The sequence below is a fragment of the Phaenicophaeus curvirostris genome, chromosome Z, assembly GCF_032191515.1.
Source record: "Phaenicophaeus curvirostris isolate KB17595 chromosome Z, BPBGC_Pcur_1.0, whole genome shotgun sequence".
NCBI classification, from domain to species: Eukaryota; Metazoa; Chordata; class Aves; order Cuculiformes; family Cuculidae; genus Phaenicophaeus; species Phaenicophaeus curvirostris.
The window spans coordinates 19,317,106-19,329,241 of NC_091431.1; the positions used below are offsets into that span (position 1 = coordinate 19,317,106).

The 12,136-nt window shown below is 36.1% G+C and overlaps 1 protein-coding gene across 12 annotated transcripts in view; it reads left to right on the forward strand.

The window, feature by feature from the left end:
* The window catches only part of MEF2C (myocyte enhancer factor 2C), a 151,871-nt gene that overhangs the window by 65,169 nt on the left and 74,566 nt on the right, over positions 1–12,136 (forward strand). For all 12 annotated transcript variants that reach the window (XM_069880764.1, XM_069880767.1, XM_069880775.1 and 9 more), the window contains one exon: positions 7,035–7,238. In XM_069880764.1, coding sequence (XP_069736865.1) covers positions 7,035–7,238 — 204 coding nt within the window. The remainder of the gene's footprint in view (positions 1–7,034; positions 7,239–12,136) is intronic.

A 12,136-nucleotide genomic window follows, 5' to 3' on the forward strand; every position in this document is an offset into this window, starting at 1 on the left:
ATTTGCATATCAGTGCTAACATGAACACAAGTTAGAAAACATTTTTTCCACCATTTTCCTGATATGTTCAGCCTGCCCTCACAGGATGTCTTCATTTTATCCAGGATCTGAGATTTTATGATTTTTACCCCCGAGGAAAATGTTTTCATATTGAAACATAACTGCTTAGCTATGCAGCTAACCATCTTTCTGTTCAATGAACCTTTGTCTCAAACATCACATGATTTTTCTCTTTTTCATTTGAGTTCCCTCTCTTGCTTACATTACATTGCACACAATAAGACTTGTGCATGTTATATAGCATTACATTTAGCCTTTGATCCTGTTTTTTCAGGGGTAACATTAGGTTTCTGTAAGAAAACAACCCACCCCAATTTTTCTTGACTCCTAAATTGTAGTGAACCGCACAACTCTGGCAGCACTTCTCACATTATGGCAGACTGCTTGAGAAGTAAAGTTTAAAGGGAGTTCCTGAACTGTGAATTTCTAGAATGCATTATATTTAAGGGTGCTTGTATGATAAATGTATGTTCTGAACATAATTTAGAGCGAATTAGCATAAGGTAAATATTTAGGTCAAATTACCTTTAATTCAAAGTGTGAGCAAGAAGCCTAAGTAAAGAGAGCGTGGTAATGAATGAGGCATCTGCCAACACAGCAGAGCTAAAAACCAGCGCAGACACAGGCACAGCCTTGCTGTCTTGTAAGGAATGGTTTGGAAAGCCCTGGGGGAGAAAGAGCTGGAGGTGGGAAGCAGAACTGAAGCCATTGTGGAGAGGAAGAAGTTACACTCTTCCTGTTATGACAGGAAATGCAGACAAATGTGCTTCCTGACCATTTGCTCAGCAGGGAATGAAATATTCTTTGACCTTTACCTTATGAACATTTTAGCAGCAGAGAACTAGTAAACATGTTTTTTACCCTAAACATCTATTTGTTCCAGAACTGGTATAGCATACCGAAAAAAAGAAGTTGACTTTCTTGTATATTGTATTACTTACTGTGTTTTTGATAGAGAAGATGGGTTTTCCCTGAAATACATAAGTATCTGTACATATATTTGTAATGGGTTTGATCTTATTTCTCCGATTCAGCAATTGAAACGAAGTATCAGAGATTAACCATCACTATTCCTGCATCCCTGTCTGGTTTTAGGTCTTAATTTGTAAGTCAAACTGGGAAGCCTATTGATACTGCGCAATCTACTAATTTCTGAGTTGCTATATCATGTTAATTAGCACATCTTCCAGTTATCCCTCCTGTCTTTACTTACAAAGAAAATTATCATACAAGAGATCACCCTTGTGTTGCATTTGGGCAGACTAAATAATATCACTATTTTAAGTATTTTATCTGTTATTTACATACTACTATACTAAAAATGAGAAGTAACATGCAAATACAAAAATTTTCTTTTTCTGTGGGTTCATCTTGAACATTTTATTTGTTACAGCTATAATTTTAGGGCATGCTGCTTAGAACTCCTCTGTATCTGTCTGTTGAGCAAGCAATAGCTCAATATGCTTGAGGCGTTCCAGGACAATAGCTCTTTTACCAGCATAAATCACTGCTGTCTCATCCTGCAAGTTGTGCTGGAGGGTCGTAAGAACATGGGAGTAGGCTGCTAAAAGTCCTTTATTGCTCTTTAAAGGCTCTTTGATTTAACATGCTCCATCCAGCTATTGCACAAACGAAGGTTTGTCTGGAGCGAATCCTGCACTGATGCTGCTTCCCAGTCCCACTGAGGTTTGCCATAAAGGTTGCTACAGCCAGGACTTTTCATTCGGCAAACTGATCTTTACAAAAATCAAATAGAAGTAAGTGGAAGAGAGGGTATGACAAGCAGTTGCCTCTCGAGTAGTTATTTGGTGTTTCAGCCTGTGACAGGAGTAGGTGCCTGCCAGTGACCTTTTATCAAGAATCCCTTAGTTTACAGGTGGCCAACTTGACTTTATGATGGTTGCAGTTAGATTGGACATGTAGTGCCTTCTGTTTGTCACACACATCGTATCTACCATGCTTGCTCTAATCCCCGTTTTAGAAAGGTAGATATTCCAGAAGAAACAAGAAGAAGCAGTGTTTGTATCAGACACTTCTGTGCATCAGTTGTCCCTGATTTTCAGTAGTCATTCAGATATGTTTAATGGCAGGAAATGAATTTGGGAAGGATTATATGCGGATTCCCTATTTGTCTCATTTTCTTATGTCAGCAGCTATACATCTTTATAATCAGCGTAGGAAGAAGTAAGTGGACCACAAATATTTTGCCATTGCCCGAACTGAGTTGCTTGAAAGATCACAGGACAGCTACTTTCAAAACACAAAATATTAGAGACTTTTAGTGACAAATACAGATTGCTGTAATGTCTCAGCCTCTCAGATTGTGTGAGATTTTTGAGAAAAGGACACAAATTAAAAATAAAAAAAAAACAAAACCAAGAAGCAATGTCCACATTGCAACAAAGAAAAATAATGTATCCTGAAAGCTGTATGCATTTAATGGCATTATTTGTGGCCGCTTCTGTTCTTCCAATGATGTATTAACATCTGTAAGAAGCATATAATTTTTGTTATGCATTTAGCTAAATAAAGTCTGCTGCCGGTGGCCACTACTACTTTTTACACACAGAAGTATTGAAATTTAAATTTCAGCATGTGAAAGAGTTTGTACTCGTAACCAAGCAACAAAACTTTCTAGTTTATTTAGTTTAGGTAAGTTTTACCTACAAGTGATTAAACAAGAAAGTCTGCTCTGAGCCACATTACCCTCTAAGCAGAGCACTTTGCAATGTGTGCTACATGTACTTGAATTCACGTTGCCTGCAGCCCACTTACAGACCTTGCCATGAGTCCATGAACCACCTCTCAGAAGACTCTTGCCTCTTTATGCTTGAATTGCTAGGTGAGACGTGTTTTCTATGGTATTCAAGAGCCAGAGTTGAAGTGGAAAAAAGCATCCTTTTAGCAATCCTCTTTTGTCAATGCCTTTCCTTTAGCACATACAGTGGGTTTCACCTTTAGTCAGAATTTCATCCAATATGCATCAAAAGCTCACCTTGATTTATATCAAGGAAGGTGGAAGCTTGCTGCTTCACTACTGGGGTTTTTTTCTAACCTTCCCAATATTTGAAAGTGGCATCTGATTTGCTCACAGTCTATAAAGTCCACAACGTTTATGCTTCTTCATATACAAAAATGCTGCAGGCTTTAGTAAACCACCTTCTCGGCAGCACCATTCTCAATATGAGGACAGTTTGGGTCTTAAATTTTTAATAATAATCTTTGGATAAGTAAAATAACCATAGGGCTAAGACAAACATTAACAGACCGGTGGGTTTTCAGGTAATAAGAAGGGATGGAATTAGGTTATTTTTTGGTACGTTTCAGAGGTAGATGTGGCACTCTCTGCAAACCGTTCTTTTTGCAATATATGTAAAACAATGCATAAAACCACTTCATAACAAAATTTAGAAACTGTATCGGTGTTTCAAACCTTGTGTTTTATATACCCATACTTATAAAGGTTTTAAAGTCAGTTGAATGCTGGCCTTTTATCTGTTCCACTTCCTCTCTTCACTCCACTTTCATTCTCCCCACTTCTCACACTGTCATTATAAAATATTATATTCCAAAAAGAGAAGGACTTCCTAAATTGCCTATCATTCTCCTAAAAAGGAGAAAAAATGTGAACCTGAAAAAAACCTACCAATTAGCAATGGTTTAGTCTGCAGGGATAATTAATCATACCTTGACTGATGTTGCCAGGGAAGAAAATATAGTGATTAGATTCTTGTTGCTGAAAAAAAATCTGAATATTAAACAGATATCAAAATGCATGCACTTTTTGAGATGTCTAGTTTTAAATATGTTCATGAAATGTCTCATGGTATGTGTGTTTTCTTTCAGTCTCGCTAGTGTTCTTTATGTCAAATGACAAAATTGCATTGCTTGTTCTGTGATGCTATTATGACTGCGCACTTTGAATGCAATATATGACAACAAAACTATGATACCACCCGGATTTTTTGATACTGTAGCTACAGCTACTCAAAAGCTTGGGTTCATGAGAATTTTGTATGTTTTGTTCATTCTCAGCACTGAGTCAGTTCAAGTATAATGAAAGCTTCTCAAGTGTAGATTGCACATTGCCTTCCACTTATCAGAAGAGACCAACTTTTTAAATAATTTATGCTAATTTTTACCACTCAGCAAAATTTCTGTAACACTAGAGTATTATCTGTTATCTTAGAAAATATATATTAGATACTTCTATTTTGGGTTAGTATGGTTAACATAACAAAATGATTAACAAACTCAGACCTAGAAAAAGTTAAGTATTATAATAAAGATGCTGTCTACTTACGTTCCCCACAAAAATATTTTAGCATATGGAAGAGAGGTTTATTCATCTTCATTGTGTGACCACATAGAAGAAAGTTTGAAGAAGGATCATTGTTTTTAAATGGTTTGAAGAATATTCCTAATATTACCCGAAGTTACTCGCCTTTCACTGTACTGTTAAAAATACAGGTTCGCTACTACAATAAAGCGCAGTAAAAACACAATAAGTTTAGATATACACATGTAATATGTGTATGTGAAGATAAGCCACAATGAACTGCATATTTAAAAAGAAAACTAATATTCTAGTTCACCATAGAAACAGTAGCACATACAATTTTTTTTTTTAATGCATTTATCAGCAGTGGCAGGAAGCATTCTCTGATAGATTTAGAAAATGTTAGAAAGATCAAGGAATTAAAAATAAATCAAATTCAGGGAAAATAAGATCATATTTGAAGAAAGAAAAAAAATCTGCCTGATTTTTTCTTTTTTCCACTTTCCACAAGAAGGAACTCTAACCAGTATCATTCCAGTGATAATTATTATGAAATAAGTATGTGCTATGCAGCACAGCTGTGTGGTTATTCTAAATGTTCGGGAGCATCTAGCAGTAAACACAAACAGTGGCTTTAAAGATATTTCTATACTGGAGTGTACTTTGATGGCAAGAAGCTGTAACATGCTGAATTCTGAGGTTTTTGTGCAACAGAAACCATACTGTACCGAGACACTCCACCTACAGCCCTGTGGTCAAAAAATTGATTGAAAGGCATTTTAGATGCAGAAAAATATGTTGAGTTAGTACATTTTACTTTCTGTATGTTTAGCTTTTTCTAAAACATGCTTTTATATATAAAGATATATATGTTTCAACAAATGCATTGCAATTTTCTGTAATCATAGAAAACATTAAAGGAGTATTTGAAAGACATGGGTTTTTTTTCAGAATAATGAATGAAGTTTTAATACCTATCATGTTTTTCATTCCAAATATCAAAAACCATTGAGACAGACAAATTTAGAAAGAACTTGCTATCAATTATGCATACTTGAGACCAGTGCTGTGGAAGGTTTGGGGTTTTTTTAAAATGCTTGAATAATTGTATTTAATGGCAATCCATCTTTTCTAGCAGTATGTTGACAGAGGCTAAGGAGATTGAAATGACAATGAAAGGAATAACATTCAGTGTACATTTGGGAGAATAAATTTTCATAGAATTGGCACAGAGCTCCATCTTTCTGAGATGGACTAGCAAATAGGGATTAGCAATACTTAAAGGTCACGTTTTCCATGGCCTGACGCGTTGGGATTTTAAGGTAGTCTGGGGTCGCAGTTAGCATTAACTTGCATTAGGAGCGTGACAAGATAAAATAGCAGCCATATGAACAGCATACAGACGAATCTTCTTGCCTCAGCATTAAAGTGCAGAGGTGCTACTGCTTATGGGTATTAAGGAATGTTAGCAACAAGTGCAGGATTAGGCAGACCTACAAATTTGGTTGCATGCCTGTCCTTGACGTATCAAGCACCTCGACTTCATGTTAAATTAAATAATAGGCTTAGCAAAACTGTATTTTCATCTTAAAATTTCTTGTCACTGAAAATTAGGAGACAAAAAAGATAGATATAAAAAAAAGGCATGGTCATTGTATGCATTTAGTGGAAATTGTGTATATGGAGAAACCGAAGAAGAAAAATTCAATCATACAATTAGCTGAACCTGCTCGTGGTATTTTCTTATTCTGAGTCACATTTCTTACTGGAACTTGTAAGCTAGTGCAGAAAAGAGAAAAAATTATTTGATGCACATGTCTTATGTTGTCAAAATAGTCCCTCAGGGAAATTTTGGTTTTGTACAGAGTAATGATGTTTTCCATCCTGATTAGCTTTTGCATGATGTCAGGGCATTAGCTGGCCTACTGAGAAGCGGAGCCCTAATTTTTCCAATACAATATGACACAAAGTTCTTTGTACTAAAAAATGCCAGTTCATATTCCTAAGCCTCAAATTTGAAATGAAATAAAGTATACTGCATCTGTGCTTAGAAAAGACCTTGTTTCAAAAGTGGCATTATTTATGGTCACCTATCGTTTGTTCTTCATTCATGCTTTATAATTCTCATTTCTCTCACTAGTTTCTTCAAAACTATTGTGTGTGTTTAAAGAAAGAATGCATCTGTTTCAGACAACTTTAATTCTGTATGAAATGTTCTCTTACACTAAAAATCTAGAAGGAGTTGAGGGACATGGAAACAAAGTCAATCACTATGAAAAATAAGAATTGATCCCACATGTTCAAACTATTTACAGCTGCAGATCTGAGGTGCAATTTTAAAATATTGTCGGGAAAGATGAATGCAGTATAAGGAGTGTACTAATTAAAAAGTTACAGGGAAAGATGCAGAACCAACACTTCGTAGAACTACTTAATGAAAATGACCCGTGCCCTTACCCATACCTTGAGTTTTGTGCAGTGAGAATTAGGCGTATTTCCTCACTTACACAACACACACACACACATATACTTATATTTTATTTTGGAACTATATTTATATTTATATATTTGCCTTTTGAATGTATTCAGTTCAAAGACTACAGCAGTCACAAAATTTTTTGTATTTCCAAAAACAAAACACTACAAAGACCAGCAAGGTGATTTTTGATGGACCTCTTTTTTTCTTTTTTTCCAGGTGACGTTTACAAAGAGGAAATTTGGGTTAATGAAGAAGGCTTATGAGCTGAGTGTTCTGTGTGACTGTGAGATTGCTCTGATCATCTTCAACAGCACCAACAAACTGTTCCAGTATGCCAGCACTGATATGGACAAGGTGTTGCTGAAATACACCGAGTACAATGAGCCTCACGAGAGTCGAACAAATTCAGACATTGTCGAGGTAAGATTAGGTGTCAGGGAGGATTCTTTTTTCACTTTACTCTCAGATGGAGGTACTCAAAGTGAGAGGGCTGATCATCTTTCTCAAGGGTCCTAGTCTTATCCTGGAGGCTACAAGGCAGCAGGAGAGCAGAATAGGGGCGATCGAGTGTAGGTTTGGGGACTGGAGATGATGCAGCAGAGACAGGAGGGGATCCAGTCTGTTGTGAGTTTTATCCTGCTGAATCTCGATGGGAGCTCTGTCTCCCTGTTGTCCAGCTTTCTGTGCTACTTTGCCCCTTTATTCTATTTGTCCACTCCATGCCTTCTCCACTACCTTGCATCTCAATTTCCCCCTTGTCCCCTAGTTGCTCCTGGTGACATACTCTCCAAAAAATATTGTATCTTGTGTCCACACTCCAAAAGTTTACAATCCCATCTGTCCAGGAAGAACTGAAAAATACAGTGTAAAAGATGTGGAATAAAAAGATGCAGGATCACTGGCTCATTGAGATTTTTTTTATTTACAGAAGGAGGTTTAATAAAATGCAAGAAAACTCCACTTACCAGCTGCACAGTTAAAATGTTTCAGCTACCTCTCACAGAATGCGTAATAGCATAGTAATAACAGTATCAAAGCAACACTATCAGAATGCTGGAGACACCTTGTAATTATTTTTTAAAAAATGATTATACATGGCAAGTTGTATTTGCAATTACTGAAAACTATTAATTAAAATTTAACATTCTAATATTTGCAGAAAAGTCAGTTTGCTTATAATCACATTACGATTCAAGTCATGCAATATAAACAAAGCTTTCAATAACTTTGTTGCAGAAGTGAAACACTCAGACCAGTTGTGCAACTCCAGTTTTCAAAGCACCTAAGTGATTAGATGGTATCATTTAAAAATTATTTGAAGGACGAGGTCCTGTCTTTAAAATCAATGAAAATTTATTCATAGATACTACTGAATACTTTGCCCTATATGCTTAGACAATTTCAGATATTTTTAAAGGCATTAGTTTCACATTTTTAAATAATCTGGATATTGTCTACAATGAGACTTCACTGCTTTTGGAATTTTCACCCAGGTTAGTCGTGTGCTTGAGACTGGCAATGGAAGAAAGTAAGTGTGTGAAGTACATATGTTTTTGATGGAGAAAAATTACTCTATAATAGACATTGCTACACTTGTTACACGATGTCACAGTCACGCCACTGTATGTTGGCAGGGACGGCAACCCAGGAATATATATTACTTTTCTGTCTACCCTTACGTCAGCATAAAGGATGACAGAATCATCAAATCACAGAATGATACTGTTTTGCTTCCTTCATGATCTCCCAGCAGATTTTCTCCCCAGTTAGGAGAGGATGAGGTTCTGACAGCAGAACAAAAATTTATGTGAGTTAAGACTAAGAGGAAAGTACATAATTTCTTCCTCCTCTCCATCATCTCTTTTCCTCTTATATAGACATGAAGCCTTTCCTGTCACCTAGCTCTGGTTAGCCCATGTCCTGTCCAGCAGAATTCAAATTCTGTCTCCAAAATAATTCCCTGTCCTCTTTTCATGGCAAAACGCCAGAATATTCTTAGCAGGAAAAGTTTCCTGTGATACCTTTACTTCTTCCTGCAGGCTTTCTTGTGGGAATAGGTGAGTAAGCCAGTAATCAGGGTTTTATTACTTACTTCACAATGAATGAATACTTTTGATCATGAGGACTATGTTTTTTCAGGAAACTTAAATGAAAAAGTAATATTTAAAATGATGTCTCTTGTGTTGGGACTTTGAGATTTTCAGAAAGAGCACTCTCTGCACCAGCAAAGTCCCTTCCCTGCAAAAACAGAGGGCCAGTTTGGACAGGCTGATAGGCAGTTTTGCATGCAGACATGGAATTTTGTATCTGTATCTAAAGTTGGCTGGCATCCCTTTTCGTTCCTCTAAGAGGAGCCAAATAAAAGTAGCTAGTTGAATTATTATTTAGACTGAGTAACCTAACAATAGGCAGGAAAGGCCAAATTAAATCTACATTTATAGTTTTTCTGTATGCTGTCAGCTGTGAATTCAGTCATTTGATCATTTTGCTGTTACATTTTCCCTTGTTCTGCCTGTAATGCAAAATACTCGAGCCATGCCAATGGGAGTACTGTTTCAGGAGTACTTGTAGAGAGTGAAGGTTCTGAACAAGGGTTTCATATTATCGTGCCTTCGCTCGATAGGCAACATCACAGTTACAAGTACAATAGAGGAATAGAGACTCTGAAAGTACAGAGCCTGAGAAATGGCTTGACTCACAGTGTAATTTGGATATATTTTTAGGTAAAGGATATAAATCTGCCACACATTTAAATATTTAAATTGATCAGTCAAACTGACTATATTACACATATTTTCTTTCCAATTAGTCCATTTTTTCACTTTAAGACAGCTAGATTTCACATTTACAAGTTTTTAATCTTGTTCTTCCAGAGCAATCAACAGCAGCTGAGAATCAGACAGTATTATTAAATTGGATCATTTTCAACTAAATGACTGTTCAATAACTATATTTCAGTGGAAGAAAAGGGCATAGCTGTGCTCACAGATCTCTGCACAGTACTACAGAAAGAAAACTTTTTTAGGTAGCCTAACAAAAATTTGAAGTATGACTGTCAGTCCAATAAAGGTCTTTAACTTAGAATCCAATTTCTGTTCACATTCAGCATAGTATTAGCTATTTAGTTACTTTTTGGTTTTGGTAGAACTGTGTCAGTAGACTGTGGTATAACTTCTTTGAACAATCTCCATTCAAAGAAAATCAAAAAAGTAGGACTCCGATATCTAATTAATTACTTTTAATTTCAATCACTGCTACTCAAATGGAAAAAATACAGGAATTTTCATGTAGGTATGTCTAAAGCTGTTAATTTTATTAAGCAAATATTTTCAATTTAATTACCAAAATTAATTTTACTTAGCATTTATGAAGGAATGAGTCTTCAGGACATAATGTGTTATTTGTAGTGTCAGAAGAGACCAAGTATCACGCATATAATAAACATTGCACTGCTTTTCAAGGGAAAAATTATTCTACATTTATTTTAATACTTGTATAACTGCAAATCAAGCAATTTGATCCTACTCAGCTTATAGGTATGTGATCTGGCTACATCTGTCATGATGTAAAATTTAGTGGCTAATATGAAGAGAATGCTAAAGCTCAGTTGCTGTTTTTCTTTGAGCTCTTTTGGTTTAATGGTTTAAACAAAAAGCTTATACTTCCTTTTCACATGTAGTAATTTTATTTATGTGTAATAAATACAACTGAGATGGTCTTTCTCAGTTGCTTCAGTCAAAATGGAGTTGATTAACATTCATTTTGGTATATCTGAGTTCTTTAGATCACAAAAATCATCTACCAGCAGAATGTGTTTCAGTTATTACCCAGTAAATAAATATACTTGCAACATCCACAGGCAAATAAAAGTCAATGTGTACTTATGAAGGAGAAAATATTTGCATTCAACATTTGAGTTTATCTATTCTAAGCACCAGTGACAATTATGAGTGATTCTCACCAATTTCTGTGTGGAGTTTTCATGATACACTTTAGTTCTGCAAGAAAACTGTTCATTCTGAGACTTCTGTTTAGAGTTAACTGGATTCTTAAAACTGAAGCCTTTATGTCTTTACCCACCAAACCACTCACACCACAGACGTTCATTCAATTTTGCTTCAGTTAAAAAGTACAGCATGCTTGCTGGATATAGAAACTTATTTTAAGGAACAGCAGAACCTATGCAGGGTTCCCTCAACACCGAGGGAAAAATAGATTAATTTCAACTTTATGCTAACTTCCAAGTGCTGTATGTAAATACCAACAACAATACATTCAGCAGTTCTCATTTAAAATCTGGTAATATAATTACACAAAGACTTGTAATTCTTTACTTTAAAATGGGATTACATCTTGTCTCGTACAAAATCCTGTAGCATTTATTACACAGTCTTTGTAACAGAAGTAGGTTTTTTACAACTAGAGTTCCTGTCTGTCCTTTGAAGTTTGTCGGTACATCCAATTCCTATCTACTTTATCAGAAAAAAAATATCTTAGGAGTTTCTCATTTAATGTTACCAGCAGAGTTGTGTAGGACTAGGCAATAATTTTCTTAAGGCAGCAAGGAGATGGAGAAGACTAAATGTCAGAGTTTTACAACAGACAGGTACGTGCATTATGCATTTTTCGCATTTGTTTAAAATGAGACCAGATCCCCTCCTTGTATCTGTCAGAACTGGTTGTAAAACAATTTATTTCAGTGATATTTCACTGCCACATTACTGTAAGTAATGAGAATCCAGTGCCAAAGCACTGTAAGCCCTCCACTGAGTGGCTGAGAAAGGAAGTAGCCCTCAGATTGCAAGGGGCATATTTCAGAGCAGGAATAGAGGGAAATGCTTTGCATCTTGGCTCCAAGCGTGGTTACAGCCCTGACCATGTTACAGGAATCTGCTGTGATTCTTCAGCTAAGCCATCAAGCCTTTGCTGATTTAAGGTGAAACTTCCTGCCTGCGTTCTCTCTCTCTCACTGTCCCTTCTGCCTTGTCACTTCTTTCACATCAGAGTATCAGCTACTGTCTCAGCTTTAGCAGACCTCTAGTGAGTTTTTACTGAGTTCTGGGTTTGATTCTTTTTCTTAGATACTGAATCTAATACGCTGATCCCTGCTCTGTGTGCACATAAATCATTCCTCCACAAATCACTAATGATTTCATCTTTCAGCTCTCTTCAAGCCCCCAATCCATCAGTTTCTTTGACCCTGCTACTCTAATTGTCCCTCTTTCTCCAATTGGCTTCTATTCCTCTGCTGTTTCAGTGGCCGCTACCTGTAACTCAAGTTCTCCTTCTAGGTCAGCCCTTCCAAATTAATCTCATTA